We start from the raw sequence: 24,098 nt of genomic DNA on the forward strand, positions 1-24,098 counted from the left end.
CAATATGTATGTATGTATGTATGTATGTAGGAAGATGCAAATCCAAAAGTTGTAGATTGCTCCATTGGATACCCTATATTGATTTGTACACAAAACGTTCTAGAACTAGCGACTTGCTTTCCAATGATTGGAATATTAAAGCGCAACTTGTGATTCCTTTCTTGGATTTCGATCACCGTTTCTTTACTTATCAACCGGTCCCAACAAATGAGGTCTTAAATTAGAGCTAAAAATGCTAAAGGGTACAGGTAATGGCTGTTGGTTTTAATTTTGACATATAGGCGTATTTGTGTTTGTTTAGGATATACAGAGGTAAACATGACTGGTACCTTCATTATTTTGCTGTCTTTCAATATACCTCTGTTACATCCTGGTTACTGATGCTACATAACAATATTCAACTTTCAAAAGGCATGCTAAATTTAAATGACAATAACAATACTTTAGTTCATAACACAGTGTAATAAGACAAGCTTCAACCTTGTTCAAATAACTTTCCCCTTCAAATTCAGGAATATGAAGTGGAACCGACAGAATTTGAATTTTCACCAACCATGCAGCCTGAACCACAAACTACTATAGTTGTAGAATCGTCAAGAAGAGAAGACAGACGTAAAGACAGGGAAGGGAGGAGGAAAGAAAAGAAAGATAAAAAGAAGAATGAAGAATCCGAAGCTCCTGAAAACCCGGAAGAACTAGTCAATGATGTAGTTCCAACTCCAGATTCACAGACACAAACTGAAAATCCAGAATCACGAAAAAAAGGTCACTCAAAAAGAGATAAAGACAAACGTAACAGAGAAAGACAATCAAATGTTGAACGACGACCTGAAGTAGAAACAATTGCTGAGAAGAAGGGGGAAGACAAACCTAACAGAGAAAGCGACGGGACACGAAGAGACAGCAATCAAAAGAAAGATAAGAAGACGGACAGACTACGTGAGCCATTGGATGTAAGCAGCTCTGCAACTTTAGATGAATGTAAAAGTGACCGGGACTGTTCTCAGGGTAAGTAAGGAACCACATCGAATTTGGTCTTATAGAACTATCGGTGCCCTGTTAGGTACCGATGACTCTTAACATCACTCTCTGTAGATGTAATAAAGTGTTTTGAGCATTATGATTATTTGCAAGTGTTATTGTTTTTCATTTAAATAAAATAAGAAAATACGATAAAAAGTGCCATCGGTACCTCTTCGGGCACTGATAGTGCTATAGGACCAAAAAAGATGTTGTGTCTAAGCTTCATTACAACACGTTGCTATAGACCGAGTGACAAACTCTAATGAGCTGTGACATCATCACCCAATTTACATCTCGCCGTCCACAACCTCTTCTATCTACCTCAAACATAAAAAACCAAGCCCAAATGTCCCTAATGTGAACTTTTATCGATTAATCAATACAAAAGAACAATACATCACTATCCCTCACATAATATAACAAGGTCAATCTATCCTGTCACTCGTCTCGAATTTTACTTATAGTCAGCCTGCTACGCTAATTGCCTAAGTCATTTTTTGTAATTTTGAGAACAAAGTACAAAATGTGGTTCAAGCATGCATCATTTACATAATCACCCTAATTATTTCAGATTATTCCTTTTCATTTGTATCATTATCATTTGTTCTTGTGCAAAGATTGGTGAAAAAACATGTTTAAATGCGTGCTTGAACAATATTTTGTACTTTGTGCTCAGTCAAAATTACAAAAAATTACTTTGGCAATTAGCGTAGCAGGCTGACGTTATGCGATTACATTATGTACTGTTGCGTACAACTTACAAAATGAGGCACTTGTCGGCTCCTATACAACACGTGTCTCTTTTTACATACAAAACATCTCCAAGTCACGTCTTGTGCTGTCTTGCAAGTTATGACAAACAGCTAGCCAACAATTATACTGAATCTATAGCGTATTGTCCCTGCAACAATAGGAGTTTTGGTTGAATAAAAATCTGTTCGACCGTCATTACAAAAGAGTTTACTACTATTGGCTAGTCTCCTTCATATCTGATTTCTGTCAGACCATGGAGTATGGTGGCGAGATTTAGAATTGAATTGCCACGAGAACGTCTAAAGTCCGTCGAGAAATTTTGTCGAGGAATAATGTGGAAAGATGGTGTTTTTTAAAAATATTAAATTGGAACATAAAACTGATCAACTGGACTCACTTTTATTTGAGAGGCTACAGTATCGCACCTAATCCTAGGTGCATCTTTAGGCCGTCTGATGATCTGGCGGCAAAAGGTCGTTGACCTGTGACAAGGAGGTGTTGCCAGAGGTCGTAGATCTTGAGTCTTGAGGAATGTACTTGCAGGCCGCAACCTGTTTAGTGAAGGTTGTTCTTTCTTTACGTAGATTGCTTCCTTGACGACCCTTTCATACCACCTGCTTTCTCTGTCCAAAATCAGAAATCAGAGCGTGAACACGGCTGAATCCCCGCAACTAGTACTAACACGTATACTAGTACATGCGTTTGGCTAATGTCTGTTTGGTTTCCCCTATGTACAAGTCCTGGCAATCAGCGTCCTTGCATTGTATTGCGTAAACTAAATTGCTTTGTTTGTCCTTAGGCGGCTTGTCTTTGGGATGAACCAACTTCTGTCTCAAGGTGTTAGTTGGTTTGAACGAGACAGGGATCTGATGTTTTCCGAAAATTCTGCGGAGTTTTCCCGACAGTTCAGACAAAGGGGATGGTGATGTTCTTTCGTTCAACCGGTGTGTCATCGCTTCGAGTGTCGCGAGTGATGGAAGCTGTGATTACAGAAAGCGCTTTGTGGAAGGTCCATTTGATACCCGCACACACCCAGCGCCGATTTGAGACGATCGTGTTCCCTTTCCTTTAAGGTCTCAGTCGTAGAGATGGCTGTGAAACAGAGTGCGAACAACTCCCAGCTTGTATACCAAGGGGTGGTGCGAGTCGAACAGAATAAAGTACTGATCTGTATGTGTGGCCTTGCGGTATACAGATGTTTCAATTTTACCGTCGTTTCCGATCAGCACCGAGTAGTCCAGGAAGGCAAGTTTTCCTTCTTTGATATGTTCTTGGGTAAACTTGATGTGCTCGTTCACACAATTGATATGTTCAAAGAAGGGGGCAAGCTGATCTTTCCTTAGCTTCACCCAGGTATCGTCGACGTAGCGAAACCAGTGCGTTGGTGGCGTGCCAGTAAACGAATCTAGAGCGTTCAAACTGTTCAATGAACAAATTAACTACGATCGGTGACACAGATGAACCCATCTCGCAACCATGGCGCTGTCTATAAATTTGCTATTATAGATGAAATACGTGTTCAAACACAGTTCCAATAATCAGCACACTTGCGATACACTAAGTTCCGTTCTATATATCATTCCATGTGTTATCCTTCCGCAAGCAACCGCGTACGACGTCTACCGCTTCCTTGGGTGGTACACATGTAAATAGTGCTGACACAGCATACGAAGTTATCGTCTCTTCCTGTAACTGTATTGCTGGGATCTTATTAACAAAGTGGTGCTCCGACTTCCCAACCAAAGGACCAATTACATAAGCCACATGTTTGGCTACATTGTAGGTAACTGAATCTACACTACTGACAATTGGTCTCAATGGAGCATGTTCTTTATGAATCCTGGGAAGGCCGTAAAATTCGGGCACCGATTAAGCAGGATACAATTTATGATACAAAAGACGATCTATCATTTCAGCACTTTCAAGTTCTTGTAAATTATTAATGACCTTTTTCTATAACCGCTGGTGGGGTCGCGTTTCAGAAGTTCATATGTTTTAGTGTCGCTCAAAAGCTCACATACATTCTCATGGTACTCAGGTTGGTCTAAAACTACTGTGCAACGGCCCTTATCGGCAGGCAAGATTATGATGTCGTCATCTTTACCGAGTGTTCTAATAGCTTCCCGTTGTTGTTTACTGTGGTTGGAATTGGGAACTTTAGCGTTATTAAGACAAGCAGTTACCTTAGGTTTTTAATTAATCAGTGTCATCTGTGTTCAGCTTGTTGTTTCTAATGGCCGACTCGGTAGCTGTTATCAGTTCCACATGTGGAATAGAATTCGGCGTCACAGCGAAGTTCAAACTTTTCGCAAGCACGTCTTTCTCAGTCTTACTCAACGGTCTACTGGAAAGATTCTCAACAAATTTATCGTTTACTCCATTGTCCGGTTGTAAACCATCCTTGTTCCTCCAATTGAAATCCAAATCAGAACGCGATCGCGTCGAATTCTGCAACCTTGTGAACTTGTTTTGTAGCCTCTCTTTAGATCGTCGATGTTTGGGTAACTGCGCATGCGTAGTGAACCGTGCCACTTCCTCATAAACAACAACTGGTAACTGAGTGCGTAATTCCTCAGAAATACGATCTACTTCTTTCTTCAAAACACCGATCGTAAAATTGTTTTAACGTACACGTTCGTTTAACAATAAATTCTTTCTGTGATTTAGCGATGATCTTACCCGCTTTTCCTTTCACCAAGGGTTTGATCCATAAACTTCGCGGTGTAACGCTGGAATGTTGACACCGCAAATTAAAGCGTAGATGGTTCCTATGGTCGGCTAATTTCCTAGAAGTTCTCTCTAAATCTCTCTAGGCAATCCTGGCCAAATTGGGTAAGGATACGTTTGTGAAGGTTGTCATTCATCCAGGAGTAATAAATATTAAATTGGAATATAAAAATGGTCAACTGGACTCATTTTTATTTGAGAGGCTACAGTATCACACATCTTCAGGCCATCTGATGATCGGGCGGCATAGGTCGTTAACCTGTGACAAGGTGGTGTTGCCAGAGGTCGTAGATCTTGAGTCGAACTTCTTAGGAATGTTCTTGATGACAAAATTGTAAGCCTTAAAGATATGCGATCAAAGATAATCATGATTACCAACGATGTTTTGAATCTTCTGATTTGTTTTTCATTCCATACAGGAAGCTGTTGTGAGGTACACGAACGATCCAAAATATGCCGAGACTACAATCACCAAGAAGGACAGAAATGCAGAGACCACTGTGCATGTCATTCAGGTAGGCATACAGTGAAAAAACAAACAGATGAGAGCCTTTGTAATTGTTACTGCGTCTGCCTACTCATTCCTAAATATTCCATGGAAACCCTAATGCTTAGAAATACGTAGTTATGTCCAGAATAGTCTACATAGAACTGTCGGGAAAGGTATTAAATACTATCTCAATGGTTTCACAGGTTTTTGAGACACCGAACACAACACTAAATCTATCAGAAATGTCAAGGAATTGTCTAGTACATGTCAGAGTGCTTTTAAAATAAAAACGGGATCATGTACAAAGGCTATTGCAACATTCCTGAAAAAGAATTCCGCAAACTGTTGAACATTGATCTAATATCCTGTCGCGTAGTGGCGAAGCATGAGTCATCCCCGTAGGGGGCGGTGGGGAATGGACCGGGGGGTGGTGTTGCACCGGGCTTGATGGAAGGGGCACAAGCCAATTTCAGCAGTTTTCTAAATTTTCAAATCGATTGGGGGCACATGCTCCCAGTATATGACGCTACACCAAGTCCTGTTGATTTCACTTGATGTACTGCATGGAAATGCTCATTGCTTGAAATGAGTAATATTAGGCTAATAAATGTGATGGAAGGTGTCACTTGGGGTGGATATCCTGCGCCTATTCCGGCGCTTACAATGGCGGAAAGGCGTGAATCCCGTTTGAATGTAGAGAAAAAGAAACGTTAGTCAAGAAAATGTCAAGATGCTTTTAGAATAGTTGCCAAATAGTTTAATCGGTTTCTGCTATAGGTGTCAGGAAAATGGTTACGGAATAAGGTTATACAGATTGGACGAATAACAGTCAAAGATGGCTGACATCTTGCAAGGTTTGGGGGGGGGGGGACTCGGGAATTTAAATTGCAATAATATGGTCACATAGTTACTCCATAAAGGACAATGGCACCTAAACACGTATTAACATGATGAACACACAAGACACCATTCTTGGTGCGATTCAAGGTCATCCGGTGCCTTATGGGTTGGCCACGTAATCTTTGTTTCGTCTGAGTCCTCCAGTCCTTGAAGGACCTTTATCTTCTAAGATTGATCACTTCTCACACTCGACACATCCATGAATCATTATCCCATTACCATTTTCCTGATACCTTGCAGGAACAAATTAAATCATTTAGAGACCTTTATAAAGGCATATGGGCATTTTGTGGTTCTAATGTTTCTTCTTCTCTGCATTCAAACGGCATTGTAAGCATTGGAATAGACGCACGATGGCACTACATGAGTAACACACTCCATCCCATTTATTAGCCTAAGCTTACCTATTTCTGCAAAGAACATTTCTATATCCAGTCATATGCAATTGACACTCGACAGGATATTTGAACAATGTTACAGTTTGCGGAATCATTCTTTTTTTTTTCAACAAATGTTGCAATAATTTTGTGTACTGTATGTTTTTATCGGAAACAAACAAGCACAACACAACATCTGCATCCAATAAGATATGACTATTGCACAGAGCCAAATCCAAATGTTAATAACCAATCCCCTTTTTCTTTATCACAGGTTTGATATGTCAAGCGCCAGAACCTACACGTCGTAGCCAACGAAACAAGAGATTAGGACCCAGCCGATGTCGAATACCTGGTATCAACGGTATGGGCAATGATTTTGTAGGAATTGTACAGGACGCATTGGAAGATGTTATGGATAATATGAGAGATTCCGATAGGAATAATTGATTATTATAATGAGCAGAATTGATAGACTGATTTGTATATAATCGATTTGTTAAGATATTTAATTATGTAAAAACTTCATTCTTTTTACAGAAATTACAGAGTATGACATGTTTCCTGTTTTTTGTTTTTTAGAATAAGTGCCATCAACATACATAGCAAGAGATGGCTGCGATCAGTTTATATTATTTATTGCTTAGTTTTTCATAAAATCTTTTTATTGTAAATTTGTAATCTATGGTTTTCAATTTATTCATAGCGAAATACTATTGTTGCGCCACTCGCATTTGTAAATGACCATTCTTTGGGATGTCAAAAAGTTATTAAACCTTGAACAAAGTTTGTGGTTATAAATAAACAAGTGTTATATTGAGTTGCTAAGGTTATGGGCAACTCAACTTATACCAATACAAAAAAAAAACCACTTGTTAAAATCTTGCTGTACTTGAGGGTTCAAATAAGATTTGATGACTTTTGTGATACCCGTACATGCGGCAGGTATGTGTGAAAAGGTTGGGTTTTTACCTGCATAGAAAGTTGCCACAATTGTATACTATGGCCCGAGACTATGGCTCATCAAAGAGGAGCCATTGCGAAGACTTCCTATGCCACCACTAGCGGGCATTTTAAGAAAATGGTTTCGAAAGCCACACTTGACTGAAGAAAATAATTATGTACTCTATTACAACTCTTGAAAACACCATTTAAATTTGAAGAAAAGGATCTGTAAGCTTTTGTAATTGCAAAAAAGTTCCATTTTCTGCTGAAGTGAATGGCCCTATTCGTCTAAATATGTATATGTTGAAATAGTGACGTACCGTGGAACCAACTGGTACACCAGTCTGTCAATATTATTTTGAAGCACCAAAGATTCTTGCATTGACATTTTATTGGTCTTTAATATCATAGATTTGATTTTGTGTAACAGGTTTTTACCTGTTAAGTATCTGTTCCGAGTTTGCTGTGGATGAATTTTGCGCAATATTTTTTAATGATTTGAAAAAGGTTATACAATAGGGCAAAACTTTATTTTTGAATAGAATTAGGTGAACACTTCAGTGAGGAACATTCCAAACCGAAGGCCGCGGTTGGGGATTTTGTAAGGAAGGAATAATTTTAGAAAAGAGAATAATCTAAATAAAAGTGATGTTTCTTCTTCGGGATTGGAGGTGGAATCCAGTCTCTTCTTCCATTATGACCATCACGACCATATCTAACGTATTTTGTTGTTCAATTTCAGGCAAAATATCTGAATATACTCGATCGCTTTTTCAAAAAAAAAGGCGAATCACACGCATGCTCAGTATGTGAAAACAATGCACAGTTTGCTCATTGAGCATCGTTTTTGCATACTGAGCATGCGCGCAGTTCATTTTTCTGCAAAAAGCGATCGAGTATTATTCAGCTTTATGTTGGTTTATGTTCACATGCGTTCGCACAAGTTCGCGGAACTTCGCGGTTATTATTTACTTGGTTTCTGTAACACGTTTAATTGTTTCCAACATCCCAAGATATGAATTTTGATCATTTTGAGGTGTTCTAATCCATTGAATTGCGCGAACACGGCCTTAAATACTGTGTTATTGTTTTCTGTAATATTGTGACTAGATGCAGATGTAGAATTAGTATAACATTATAATGATAGCCCGATTCAATATAGTGATTATAGCAGTTTGTGAAAATTTATATAAAACAATACTACTGTACAGTTTGTCCACTCTGAAGTACAAAGTAACCATGCGCGCGTATACAGCGCGTTAACAGTGCGTAGTGCTGCGTCTCAGCTGCAGGTATGCGTGCCTTCAAAGTCGGCACAATGTTGCGTCCGCGTCTGTACTTTGTACTTCAGAGTAGACTGACTGTAGTGATTAATTATTTAAAGTTTTGCATTGTCAATGTTTCACACTATGCGTACATTTCTTTGTATTATTTACCTTTGTAGTAATGTTACGACGACATCTTTATTGTAATGTTTACTGAGTACTCTGGGTTTCATTAATAGTAAAGGATAAAAAAAATAATATTCACAAATAGGATATGATAAAATATTCCCGCTAAACCAAGATGTATTAATAGTGGAATTTTTTGAATGAAATGATGATTCAATATTAATGTTGGATAATGTCAAGTCATGAGATAAATCTGATCCAGTGGTTGCCAGCCTCAATGATTCAAATGAGGGTAGCTGCAAAATTTGGTACTTATCTGGTTATTTGTCATTTGTCTGGTCATTAATATTTGTCATTTAATGGTAGCCATCTTAAAAAATACCGGCCATCTGGATTTAAATTTGGCTAATGGCGTTTTCATAATAAGAAACACATAAGGAGTGTATGTGTCAGTTCTGTAACTTGTATGACCTTGGGCTCAATTTTGTCTTCTCCAGTGCTACACGAATTTCAACTGGAATAGCCCATCAAGTAGGAGTTCTCGCAACCCGATTACATTTCATTGCGTCGAATGTCTCACCTTGTTTCCAGGTAGTTTTGAGACGCTCGTTTTGAGCTCGGGACTCTGGGGTTGCGACCCACTGGAACCACTGTTAATTACTCTGCTAATATCCAACCAAAAAGAGACACGTCATCAAATACATTAATCTCATAGAGGTACGTATATGTACTTTTGCTGGATAACAGACCACTATACGTATATTATCGAAAATTTGACAAAAATATATGTACCTAAAGATAGCACCATTTGGCTAAATCTGATCAAAGATTGCACCATTTGGCTAAATCTGATCAAACATACGTCTAATATATGTTTTGACATTTGTTTTACTTTCGATATTGTTATGTGTTTCATGCAATAACATATATAAATCTATTGTCATATATTTATAAATTGGTATTAGATTACTCACATAGCTAGGTATAAGTAGAGATATAGCGGTTAATATGTAAAGAAGCTACTAAAAATGTAAAATACCATATAATGTGACTCTCTTTATAATATTTTGTATAAAAGAAAAAAAACAAGAAAAGAAAAAGAATAATATGACTTTGTATTGTCTTTGGTCACGTTGGTGTGTTACTTATATACATATACAAAGGGAAGTATTTAATGTTGATTATAATAGATGTTAACTGCTGAATCAAAACTATGAATGTCAAATGTTTTAAGAATGTAGGAAAATGACTGTTCCATGTCTCTAGCACCCGATATCCCTATACAAAGAAGAAAAAAAAGTTGCTCAACATTTTAGATCATCTAACGTGTTAAATATTTGTATCTGCGGATTCGCGGATAGAGATGTTACACGCGATGAATAGTTCATATTTGGATAATTATAATAGTCGATTGTGTTGCGCAATTTTTTTCATTTTCTTTCACACGTGTAAACTGAATATATGAAAGTATTTATTACAGGGTTCATCCTTTACGAAATGACCAAAAACGAAAAATATAAAATTACAGTAAATTTGTAACGTACAATAAGAACACACTATGTTTTTCTTGGCATAAATGACAAGCTATAGACCTAGGGTAACTATAAATGCAACTAATTATTGTAGGCATAAAAGGTCTGAGTAATCAGTTAATTTATTAAACTTAATTTGCCAATGTTCAAGTCACAAACTACCTTTGTTTAGAACACTACAGGACGATTATTGATTACAATTATACTAATGAGATAAAGGTGTTCGAGAGGCCATGCAGAAAAATGAACAAGAAACCATTCTTATGTATCCCAGAATGCATTCCTCCGGTGGGATAATCCCCTCGGCGACGTTCTGATATCCGTGTTCGAAGTCGGGTTTATGTATAATTTGTTTAGTAACATGAGAGTACGTGAACCTCTGGAATTGTGCATTATTGGATATAAGGCAAAATATCTGCAAACGTTATTATTAGCCAAATAGTATCAAGAAAACAACTGCAAATGCCAAGATGAAATATGTATAATGGATGAACAATAAAAAGCTCTACATTCTAACAACAAGATTTGAGTGAATTTCGTGTCTGTTTTCAATCCTGCGTGTTTTGTATACATTCACATTTTATACACAAGCCTACAATTTACAATGAGTTAATACGTAGTCAGAGCCATAATGGCTTCAGAAAATACTATTCCATGTACTCAGGGTGTCGCAAAAATATAGGCCTATAAAATATATAAAGAATAGCAAAACTATTTCCATCAAACTGCTATTTAATTTCTGATATTTACAATTAATAATTAATACTACTAATACTACTACTATAACTACTAACTAGGCGGTCACCTGGCTGTTGCCATTTACAAACTGCACAAGACGCTATACGCATACCACAGTTTATATTAATTTGACCTTAGATGACCCCACAATAACTTTCTAAAAGTTTGGCTCTAAACATGCTGAATGGTGACTGTAAATACCAAGTTTCATTTCCATACGACAGTTTATACTAATTTGACCTCAGATGACCCCGAAATGACGTTCCAATGTGGCTCTAACTGTTGACTGAACCCACCAGGTTTCATGTAAATTAAATGACCACCAATGGGTATGTAATTTAACTGGAACAGCCTTAACGCTTCACACTGGTATTTCCAATTATCATCATCTATTTTATAATATCTGTCTGTTTAGTCCTACGTGTATGGGGCTGGGCGGGGTGGGTGGGTAAATATAATTCTCAGGTCACGCAATCTGTGTACAAACTCTGAGCCCTGAAGCTGCTTTATGAGAAACGGCCGGCCCTTTGTTTTAACATTTGGGGCCCTGGGGCTAATAATATTTGACCTACGAGGCTCATGTACATATGTATAATTCTCAAGTGCTATCTACTATACTACTACTACTACTACTACTACTACTACTACTACTACTAACTGCCATTTAATACCGCTGATGGAGTTTTAATGGCGTTTCTCCTCTCCATACACAGATGAACAAATACAATAGATGAAGGTCAACACATATGACCTCCTATGTGACATGTTATAATTATGTGATGTACACAAACCTGAATATCATAAAGATCAGTATTCGTTTGTGCATATGACCTGCAAATTTACGTTGCTAAATATTACTCATTATATTATGACAAATATTGGTATATAAATACGGTATATACATTGTATATAAAACGACTAATAGATCCTACTATCATGGCGTCAGGTCAATGTTCATCATATCCCGTATGTTTCTTAAAATTCATTCATATTTAAGACAAATTGCTGTGCTCATTTTATAGGTACACAGATAGATCCGGTTTTAAAAAAAAAAATTCATTTCTTTTTAATGAAAGAATTAAAGTTTTCCACTGCACGGGGCCACAAGGGTGATACTAATTTTAATGCTATATTTTCAAAAACGAATACGTGTTCCCGGTTGGCTCTATAGCGATTTCACAGAAAAGGTATTTCTAGTACAATGCAGCGTCGGACTCATGCTGAGAGCGTAGCCTAAGTCATTACGGACTCCAAGAAGGGCTCTCCATACACAAATGAACAAACACAAAGGAGGGTAGTCTCCTCCGTGACCAGCTTGATTTCGATGGAGCGGAACCAAATTGGCTGCGGAGGAGACGGGTCATTTTGCCATGCAAATGAGGTAGTGTCGGTGCCCTGCTAATGCTTTGCACTCAGTTCATTATCCTTATCATATAGGTCAGTGGTCACCAATAATATTCTGACATGCATGGTTGACCACTGACTAGCTCAGCGAAGCACACCACTCTTCGTCATACATAAATTCTCCCAGCCACCCTAAAATAATATGTGACCGTCCACGGCGAATGAGCCGTAAATTCCTCCCCCGGTCAATTTTGTTTTATTTCGTGTTTAAAAAATAAACATCATAAACTTAAAAATGGTATATCATTTGACTTCAAATGATATCCAGAAGCGGGGTTATGGTTTGTTAAACTTTGCTCCTTCAACAAAATTATAGCTTTTTACGTTTTTACATGTGTCTCTTTTTCCACATTGTTGGCAATAAATATCAAACAGTCATAATTGGCGGTCATTTTAAATCATCCCCAAGTCAACGAGGTTTAAGAAAGTTCTCTCATTGTTAATTGTTGGTTATGCATACCTGTACAAAATACAATGCCTGGTAACCCACCACTTGAACAGGATTTAGCAATATAAGCAAACAAAGACCAGAGCTATTAAAAGTTCTATAGCCATCTAAGGTAGAAGCTTATTATCCACTTCAACAATAGGATTATTGATTAGATTTTGACTATCGAAAAGAGACGGATGTCGGGCCAGCTTAAGTTACCGATGAATATGACCTTCGTACACATTTTACACCGTAACTCAGAATACAATTTAGGGAATTTACGGCTCATTTGTGCTGCCGGGTCACATATGATTTTTTTTTAATGGGAAATTTAGTTCGGCAGAGGTGGGGCTCGAACTCACGCCGCACCGCTATCGTGAATTCTGAATGAGCCTAGCGCCTTAGACCGCTCGGCCACCTAACTTGTTGGTATCCATCTTGAAACATTTTAGCGTATATAAAATTGAAATAAAATTCTCTGCTTTCTAAACCACATAAACTTTAACACCATTGGGTATCGCGAATCGTCATATATGATGTACAGTTAATATTCAAATATTTTTATACATTATGATGCTTCAGTTTTTACACAAAAAATATTTCATTGAAAACCCTCCCACTCGGCTATATTAAAAAAGGTAATCAGGCTTCCTCAGCATGTGCAAGCAAATAGCATTAAAATTGTTCTTATTCTAGCAGCCTTTTAGAAATACTGGTGAACGGCGTCCACTGCTGTACTCAGCGAAGTAAACAAATCATGGTCATGGTCATATGTTGTTCAACAAAATATCCAGTAAGTTGTCAACTACCAGGTGACACTCAAAAATATGCATGGCAGAATCACCCATCTACTGTGTTTGTTCATTTGTGCATGGAGAACCATAAAGAAATACCTTTTTAAAAGTAATACGTCGTCACACGCAAACCAGAGTGCCCTCTGAAGAATATGTGCTCTGTGTGGTCAAGTTAAAAGTCGCCAAAATGGCGGACTGGCAAGCATTGCAAGGTTTCGTAGCTATAGTTTTGGACTCCCGTACAGTGCTTCTAGGATTGTTTACGTTTCCTTTGTTGTCATGGATTAAAAGTAGATATCGGAAACGACTCATAAATCTCCCACCAGGTCCCATGGCCTGGCCTTTCATTGGCTGCTCACCACAACTTTTGTTTATTACTTTAAAGACAGGAAACATATTAGATTTATTTGTACATCTACGTGCCAAGTATGGGCCTGTATGTAACGTACCATTGCCATTCGGTATGAATGTGGTACTCGTCAGTGGGTATAAAGGAGTCAATGAAGTGTTCACGAGTCTCAAGTTTGATCAACGACCACCTTTTCCACGTATGAATAATCCTATAGACTTATTGAATGGCGCAGGTAAATCAATTATATATATTTTTATCATTATAACATACAGCCTGTCTCAAAAAAAATTGTGCAAGTGAAAAGCGCCCTCTATGGCAATTAGAGAATACCGTTGTGACATAATGCTTACATTAACGTCACGGGCGCAGTCTTAGCTCTCAAATGCCGTTTGTTCTGTTCAATTTGCTTGTTCCAATTTCGAGATATGTTTTTTTTAACAACGAAAGGGTAAAATCACAATTGTGCCACTTTTACTAGGGAAGAGACCTGTACATGTAAATCAAGGATAGCTGATGTTGATGCGTCTAATGCACTCCTCCTTTCGAGGCGCATGCATTAGACGTATCAACATTAGCACGCGTGCATTATTTTGACTAATATCTCTCCCAAGAAGTAATACGCGTTCATTAACCTATAACATGTTTAAGTGCGCAATATTTGTTTGTCTTTTAACATGTCTCAAGTGACTGAGAGAACAGCATTTACCATGATGATAAAATCATTGAAATGCACATGTATTTAATTTTTACAGCAGAATGTGAAATATTTATTTATCTTTTAATCTCTTTTAAGTGGAAAAAGAGAATCATCATTCCTGCATCATGATAAAATAGTAAAAACAGTAAAAAATTTTGTATTGTGTAATTGATGCATTCTTTTGATTTCACGAAGGAACTCTTGATAAACTTGATGCTATCACTGTTACATGTAAAGCCCTCTTTCCTAGTAAAAGTGGCACAATTGTGATTTTACCCTTTCGTCTTTAACTACACATATCTCGAGATTAAAACAAGCAAATTGAACAGAACAAACGGCATTTGAGAGTTGAGACTACGCCCTTGACGTTGATATAAACATTATGTCACAACGGTATTTTCTAACTACCAGAGAGGGCGCTTTTCACTTGCACAATTTTTTTTGAGACAGGCTGTAAATATTATACACATACAAATACGTATTGTTCTTTTGCCGAATTGCGTGATTCCTCAGGGTGTAGCCCAAACATGAGCCCAGCTGTCATATGTTTTCTGACTCCAGCTGTCACCATGTTGTTGTTTACAAGGATCATAAATCGTCTATCAGTTCTATCCAATGTGGTGTTCCACAAGGATCGGTTTTAGGTCCGTTACTTTTTATTTAATTTTTAAATGATATCTCGTTTTCCTCCAATACCTTCACCTTTTTCACTTATGCTGATGATACAAATATCATTGTCTCTAATCCCAATTTGAATGATCTTATATTAACAATTAATTGTATAATATATCTATCTGTTTATAAGTTGCACCTGTTAACATCTTACCCTAATTTCATCAATTTCATTTGATTATCATGTTATCAGCAAGTTTTCGCGGGGAACTTGAACATTTTCTAAGCAGATCCCTGTCTTGGGACTTGGGATGATTTTCTTTTAAATATAGACTCATGTGTAAGGCAGGGGCTTTTTTTCAGGATATTTTTCGATCGGGAAGAAGAGATCTAAAATGACTATTGCCCGGGGAATAGTTAAGTTTTGACGTAATTCTTAAAAAAAAGTGGGGGCATAGTTATTTCAATGACCGCACTGTTATCCAAATGATAAATGATGACAGGAATCTATATATGAGGTAATAATCGTGGTTATATAATAATATATTAATAGTGTTTCATTCCACATATTTCAGGATTTGAAAATTTTCATCTACAGTTCTAAGGTCATTTGGAGTAGGAAAAAGAAGCTTTGAAGATCAAATTCAAATTGCTACAGAGAGTGAATATCTCATGAAAGAAATCAGCTCAGTACAAGGCAAGCCTTTTGATCCAACACACCTGCTCAGTAATGCTGTTTCCAATATCATCTGTTCTGTTGTCTTTGAAAAGCGGTTTGAATACGATGACCCTGAATTCAGGCAATGGTTGCATTCATTTGATGAAATAGTAGACAACCCTGCCTTTAACGTGTTTATTGTAGCAGCACCAAGACTTGTAGCCTACCTGACCATGATCCCTTTTTTCCCCAAGGGAGCTATGCAGGCCGTACTATCAATTCGTCGGAAAATTCAGGAGATCGTGAATAAACATCGCGAAACTTTTGATAGTGAAAACATGAGAGATTATATAGATGTCTATTTGAATGATATGCAGGTAAAGAAAGAAAAAGGATTGCACACTCACTTCAGCGATGTAGAACTACTTGCGGTGGTCAAAGATTTCTTTGGTGCAGGGACAGAGACAACATCAACCACCTTACGCTGGGCTTTACTATACATGCTGAAGTATCCTGACGTACAGAAGCGAGTGCATGAAGAAATTGACTCAGTTGTTGGACGAGATCGCTTGCCCAAATTGTCTGACAAAACTAACCTACCTTATACAGTGGCTGTTATCGAGGAGATCCAGCGATTTCTGGCATCGTATTTCTGTCTATTCCGCGATACACTAGTGAAGATGTGACCGATTTCCAAGAATTTACTATTCCAAAAGGTTCCTATGTGCAGGCCAGTCTTAACAGTGTTTCACGGGATAGCTCAATATGGCAGGATCCAGATGACTTCAAGCCCGAGCGATTCTTAAACGAGAAAGGACAAGTCATAAAGATACCAGAAAACATGGTCTTCGGTGCAGGTATGAAATATAACACGAATCAATGAACCCATCCTTGTAATTAGGAAGTTTGGTTGGTAGCTGTTTATAGTGCACCATTGACTACTTATATTATATGAAAATTAGCAGCATTAGAGAGTTCACTACCGTAAAGTCAATAGATCACTCACCTTCCCATCATTATTACCACATTTTCATTATAACCGAAGACCGAATTAAAAGACTATTTTGCGTATGACGTCCTGTCAACCAGACCAAAAATGCTGTAGGCCTACTGATCAGGTCAGCAACCAATCACGTCGCGCCTTTGTCCTGACGTCGATTCAGACGCAAACTAGTTTAAAAAAAATTCAGTCTTCAATTATAGGATTTAAAACATACTCATCTTTCATACTCATGTACATTTACATTCGTAAAATTGGGGTTGAACGCATTTATTTTGGTAGGGGCTACATGGGCTTCATAATTTGCTGGTTCGTGAAGATGCATTTTTGCCAGATTTATAATTAATTAACATAATTATTTGTTTACTTATTATTTCTTTTCTAGCCAGAGTTGCCCAATCAGTGTTGATCACATGCTATAATTACGAGTCGTATATGGCAAAATATAGCAAAAATTATACCGTAATATAGTTTATTTTGAATCAATTGCGCGATTATGCATGTGATGGCATGCGCTGTGTAAGATGTTGACTTGTGGAACAGGTGATGCATGTTTAATTCATCGTTTAAAAAATTAAATGGCGAAAAACGACGAGCATTTGGGCGTTTCTGTCCATTACTATCATATTGTGAAAAACCAAGTAGCCGAGGAGTTAGCTCATTATGCTAGGAAAATATTCTCTGCGATGACCATGATGACGCCATGATGAGACTGGCTAAATAAGCTGTATTTGAGGAGATTTTAGCCTGACGATGTTAAGCAGCAAATATTTTTTTTTTAAATGGGAACAAAATAGCCACATGTAGAAGAAGAAGAAGAAGAAGAAAAGGAAATGTATTAAGAAGAGACAGATTTAGATAAATAAAATGTACCTTTCCTCTGTTCAGTAATTCTTCGAAGCTTCCTGTTATAGTGAACGCTCCCATTTACTCATCTAACGAGGACCTGCACGAAGCGCGGGTATCCGCTGGTTTGAGTAATTACCTCATTATAAAGGGGTAATTAATTTTTGGGATGTGTTTATTCGCTATTTGAGGTATTTTTGTAAAATTGTTGCATTTCAAGAACGTAGCAGTCGATTGTCAAAATTCAGAAAGTATAGCTGGTTTATCGCAAAACCACATCAATTATTCAGTTGTACATAACTCATACAAAGTTTCTTGTCATTTGTTTGGTCAACTACTATTGATTATTTCTTCTATTTTTAGAGGCCAGCTGCAAAAGGACGATGAACTACGCGTCCGTGCAATATTTATTTTCCCATTGCACGGACGCAGAGCTACCATAGCAACGCTGACAGACTCGCGAGCGTATAGCGCGAGGTTTCCACCTTGACTCGTCAATTATAGGTGCGGGTGTGGCTTCTAAAATAAATAATTATTTAGATATCTTTTAATTTATTTTGTTTTCCTGGTGATTTATAAAATTAAGTAGAAAAAAAAAGATAACAATCGCTGCTTAGGGACTCGGATAGCGACGTGTTCACGTTTTTATTGTGGGAACTGATAGCACACCAGACATATCGAATTGCATTTTGTAACCGAGGAATGTCGTTCTGATAATAGTTTTGATTTTTTGAAATTCGCCATATAATACAATTTTTTTGGGTAAATGGTTAAAATGTGATATTTTTGATATTAAACAGTCCTAGAAGTAAACTTTATTAATCTAATGATATGTACTTAAAGCGTAGCTGGGATGAAAAGCCGACCATCAATTGAAAATGTTGACCTTTCATATTGAAGATATATATTTTGTTCCCAAAAAGACCTAAATGGGTTTTTTTTTGGAAAAAAATCTATGTCTTCAATAGGAAAGGTCAAAATGTTCATATGATGGACGGTTTTTATCCCAGCTACATACGCTTTAAGAACATATCATTAGATTTATACAATTTATTGATCAAATTATTTGATATCAGGACATTCCTTGTTTTCAAAATGCAAAATAAAAATGTCTGATGTGCTGTCAGGTACCAGAATAAATACCTGAAAACGTCGCTATACCAGCCCTTAAGGATCTTTTACTACAATATTTATATAGTGGATACGCAACCAAAGGATTCGTTCTTGTTGCTAAGAATTATCCAAACTTATTCACACTGTAGATTCACCACTGTAGATTTTCGTAATCCTTCGCGTACAAAATCCTTGCACAGATTACAATTTCCAAAACGGTGCTTGTTTTAAACATTCGCTCAATTTCTTATCAGAAACAGTTATTCATCCACTCTTCTACACTTACATTGACAGTCGTGTTGTTTCATAAAGTAGACGTCAGCATATAGATAGAAGAGTATATTAGGAAAGATGCGCACTTTTGGCACACTTCAAATTTCCTTCGTTCTAGCTGGATTATAGCATCTTATAGGTTATGCAAAACAAACGAGAAAGCACGAAGAGCTGCAATTACATTAAACAGCACACCCGGCCACAACACTGGGAATTCCCATCTCCCATTTTTAAAATGGAGACCAAGTAATGAACAAATCAAAGTACATGATATTATCACTAAGATTGCTTTCAATTTACATGATTAAAATTGTGACCACTCATATAAGTGCACACTTTCGTTTTGTGAGTGTTTATTCATGACGGTTTCTGTTTTGTATGTATCAAAATCCAGGTATGCGTTCATGATTAGGAGAACAACTTGCCCGAATGGAACTCTTCATCTTTTACACTCATCTCATGCATCGATACACCTTCAAGAAGCCTGCGGAGATGGAAAGTGTGAATATCAAACCCAAACCAACAGCATTGTTAACTCCGTTTCCATATAATATATGCATTAGTAATCGCACCTAAAAGTTGGTGTTTTGCGTTACGCATTTAGAGGTATATAGTATTAGCATATGAATGTTGGCGTTTTTTTCATTCAAATCAGTTGCGCCATGCCATCTAGAGCACCATTTTGGTATACAAGCGGCATAATAAAATAGTATGATATATACAGCCTGTCTAAAAAATTGTGCAAGTGGAAAGCGCCATCTTTTGGAATTATAAAATACTGAAGTGTGTGCATGGGTTAGCTCCAACTTATTTGCAGGATTATGTTCACCTTTATTCATCTGTTAACACCAGACATCATTTGCTTCGTTCTTCTCTTGATACAACCAAACTTCACATTCCATATACAAACCGCTGCCTAGGGGATCAGGCAGGATCACAGCATATCCGTGAGGCCCCCACCCTAAACCGGTTCAAAGAACTCCTCAAATCACATTTATTTCCCGTTGCATAATATTGTTTTTGTTTATATTCCATTTGCATGTTTTTTGTAGCGTAAGCTATTGTAATGCGCTTTGGTATTTTATGATAAGGCGCAATATAAATTCTTATATGTATGTATGTATGTATGTATGTATGTATGTATGTATGTATGTATGTAATATAAAAATTAGGTATTTATTGCAACCATTGGTTTCACGCACGTTTGCACGGCGATCATCAGGCAAAAATGACCTGTTTATATTGCACGGAAGAGGAATTACTTTGCGCGGTCGCGACGCTCAATATTGCGAGCGTAACTGCGAGAGTCGCGTCAACGGCGGGAAAATACGCGCGTAGTCCAGTTCAGCCGGTGTAGGACCGTGCGGAACTGGTGCTGCACGAAAAAAACTATTTCTTTTTCTTTTTGTGGTCCGACGATTTTGTTTTGCCTTTGTTATGCCGGCATTTGGAGATAAGTTCGGACCTACGATTGATTATATTGTCCTTGTTCATGTTTATGGCAAATGTTTCTTCTAGGCATAAGTTGCATTGACCACTCTTACGGATACCTGTGTTTGATTTTTTGATCACGTCCCATCTTAATTTATAGTCAATATTAGTTTTTTTCAAGTCCCATATGTATTTAGAAAGTTCAGTTTCCTTTTCATATTTGATGTTCCGGAATGACTTGGTGTGGTTCCGGTATCTGTCTTTGAAGGTTCCACCAGCAAGTCCGATATAAGCTGTCGTTGTGTTGTCGTGGGTCACGGTGGCTTTGTAGACAACTGATTTCATCAGGCAGTTTCCTCGCAGTGGGCATTCTGGTTTGACTCTGCAATTACATGTCTTATCAGAAATATCCGTTTGATTAGAATTTCTGATAATTTTGTCATTGTGAGCTTTGATTACCGATTTCATGTTTTTCATGCAGCTATAACTGACTTTAACGGTGTTCTTGTTAAAGATTTTATGCAGTTTGTGCTTTGCCGGAAAGTGTTTAGCGATCAGTGATAAGAGTGATCTACCGACATTTGTTTTGACGTTTGAGCTGAATGGTGGGTTAAACCATATTATCTTTCTAGATCGGTTTTTTCTTTTTTTGTTCGGTATTGCAGAGTCGTCTTTAGAGAACTTGATCGTCTGGTTGTAACCACAATTATTTAGTGCTTCGTTGTATTTCGGCGCAGCTTTCTTGAAGTGTTCCTCACTTGATGAAAGAGACGATATTCGTTTTTCTACAGTTACTGGTATGTGCTTGATGATTGTTGGCGGGTGGTTTGAATTGGCGTTAACGTACATGGGCGTATCATTCGGCTTTCTGTAAGGTTGGTATGACTTTGTTTCCAGGTTGAATGTTACGTCGAGGTAATCTACGACTTTCAGATTCGTCTCTACTGTGATTTGCAGGCCAAGATCCTTGAAAACTGCGATGAGATTTTTCTTGCTCTGTCGGCCTGGCTACCTGATGATTTTTTCAGGGTGGCGAGACCATCGTCTCTATACAATCCAATACTGGATGCGTTGATTTTATTCTTTAATTTAGATAATGCATATAGGCCTACAAGTTCGCAAATTTCCGCGCCGTCATAGGCTCCCATAGAAACATCGAATTCTTGTTTGGTTTCTCTTTTTACCCATGTTGCGTTGTTGTTGTCGTACAACAATGTTCTCCTCGCATGCAATATCGTGTCGTATTCGATATCTTTGATTTTAGTGTACTTTTTCGCCCAGTCGAGACATGTTGATAGTAGGTCTTGGGTGATTGAAGGATAAAAATCCACTATGTCAAATACTAAAAAGGTTAAAGTATCTTTGTCTGGGAGTTTCACGAACCAATCAATCACGTCGGTTGTGTTTGTCCATTGATTGGGTTTTGTCTTTGCTCTGATATCGGCGTTGATGCGGTCGAGCATTTGTTTGCTAACTCTACCAAGTTCAGATTTCGTAGGGTTTATAAGTCTTGTCAGAAATTCTAATCAAACGGATATTTCTGATAAGACATGTAATTGCAGAGTCAAACCAGAATGCCCACTGCGAGGAAACTGCCTGATGAAATCAGTTGTCTACAAAGCCACCGTGACCCACGACAACACAACGACAGCTTATATCGGACTTGCTGGTGGAACCTTCAAAGACAGATACCGGAACCACACCAAGTCATTCCGGAACATCAAATATGAAAAGGAAACTGAACTTTCTAAATACATATGGGACTTGAAAAAAACTAATATTGACTATAAATTAAGATGGGACGTGATCAAAAATCAAACACAGGTATCCGTAAGAGTGGTCAATGCAACTTATGCCTAGAAGAAAAATTTGCCATAAACATGAACAAGGACAATATAATCAATCGTAGGTCCGAACTTATCTCCAAATGCCGGCATAACAAAGGCAAAACAAAATCGTCGGACCACAAAAAGAAAAAGAAATAGTTTTTTCCGTGCAGCACCAGTTCCGCACGGTCCTACACCGGCTGAACTGGACTACGCGCGTATTTTCCCGCCGTTGACGCGACTCTCGCAGTTACGCTCGCAATATTGAGCGTCGCGACCGCGCAAAGTAATTCCTCTTCCGTGCAATATAAACAGGTCATTTTTGCCTGATGATCGCCGTGCAAACGTGCGTGAAACCAATGGTTGCAATAAATACCTAATTTTTATATTATTATAAGCTCTGCAATAATGCATCGAGCACTTTTTGCTGCAACTGATATAACTCTTGTGTTATGTATGTATGTATGTATGTATGTAACATGATGCTTACATCAACGGCAAGGGAGCAGGCCTAGCAATCCAGATACCTGCTTCACTAAACACAAATGTATGAAAACCCGTGAATTTTGTTCATTTTCAACAATTCCAACTAAAAACGAAGGTGATTTACTCACGTTTTAGTGACGTTTCACCACTACACTAGTGGTTTCGATTTGCGAAGGTCAAACATGGGCCAAAATGTCTTTAAAATTTAATAAACATATACAATTGGTACCCTGCTCATTTATGCTTGCAAATTAACAAAGTTTTTAGCAAATCTTGTTTTGTGAGATGTTTATTTTCGATGCTTACTATTTTTGTATGTCTCAAAATCCAGGTAAGCGTGTTTGCCTTGGAGAGCAACTTGCCCGAATGGAACTCTTCATCTTTTACACTCATCTCATGCATCGATACACCTTCAAGAAACCTGCGGGGATGGAAAGTGTTAATATCAAGCCAAAAAAGGAGGAATTTTAACGCCGTTCAGTTCTTTACGATATATGCGCTATTGATCGTATCTAAAACTATGCTGGTTTTGTGTCATCTAGCGCCACAATTTTAATATACACATGACACAATGAAAAAGATGTAAACTGAGAATATCCCAATTTTGTACTATACGATATTTAGGACGTTAAATGCACCTTATGTAATAAATAAGTTCTAATGAGTAGGTAAATATATTCTATTTTATAGCAAAGGGTTAGTGGTTTGTCGAAATCCAAGCGAGCTGTCGCCAGGGCCCATAGCACCATATTCTGTACTTTGCTTTCTGTTGTACATTTTTCATATTATATAATTCGTTACCAATTGTTTGAAAAATTAAATCAAGAATCTGGGAGATCAGTATATAATCCACTACAGATTTTGACCCGAAACTTTACGAGTTTAGTCACAATCTGGCACAATTGGGGAGCTGAAATTAAATACTGCAGTGGGAATATGTGTCATGTTGTTGGTTGTCCGATTTGATGATTAAGCAAATAGCATCACTTTATGAGAAAAGCATTAGAACAAAATCTAAAACCATACAAATTCAAATGCTTAATGTTACAGTACTGTTGTGAATACTCTCAATCATCTGGGAATCATACAATGAGGGAATAAGTTCAATCTATTCAACCAGATTCACGTACTGGTACTGGCCGCAACGTTGGTTGCTCCAAGGTACGTGAATCTGGTTGAATAGAGGTACGTGAATCTGGTTGAATAGATTGAACTTATTCCCTCATTGTTACAATACTGTGTTCTAATACCAAGGGAAAAATAATATACAGACAGTAAAAGAATTAATGTACAAGTTATC

At 37.6% G+C, this 24,098-nt stretch overlaps 2 protein-coding genes across 3 annotated transcripts in view; both read left to right on the forward strand.

Annotated features, from left to right (window-relative positions):
* Positions 1–10,660, forward strand: part of LOC140161217 (uncharacterized) — a 194,576-nt gene extending 183,916 nt beyond the window's left edge. For both annotated transcript variants that reach the window (XM_072184669.1, XM_072184670.1), the window contains 3 exons: positions 513–1,008; positions 4,923–5,018; positions 6,545–10,660. In XM_072184669.1, the coding sequence (XP_072040770.1) occupies positions 513–1,008; positions 4,923–5,018; positions 6,545–6,720 (768 nt within the window). In that variant the 3' untranslated portion in view covers positions 6,721–10,660. The remainder of the gene's footprint in view (positions 1–512; positions 1,009–4,922; positions 5,019–6,544) is intronic.
* A 3,031-nt stretch (positions 10,661–13,691) lies between these two features.
* LOC140160165 (cytochrome P450 2C11-like) lies at positions 13,692–16,509 on the forward strand. The gene is made up of 2 exons (XM_072183442.1): positions 13,692–14,088; positions 15,764–16,509. The coding sequence occupies exons 1-2, from the start codon at positions 13,692–13,694 to the stop codon at positions 16,507–16,509; spliced, it is 1,143 nt and encodes a 380-aa protein (XP_072039543.1).
* The last annotated feature ends 7,589 nt before the right edge of the window (positions 16,510–24,098 follow it).

The sequence above is a fragment of the Amphiura filiformis genome, chromosome 9 (assembly GCF_039555335.1).
Source record: "Amphiura filiformis chromosome 9, Afil_fr2py, whole genome shotgun sequence".
Classification (NCBI taxonomy): Eukaryota; Metazoa; Echinodermata; class Ophiuroidea; order Amphilepidida; family Amphiuridae; genus Amphiura; species Amphiura filiformis.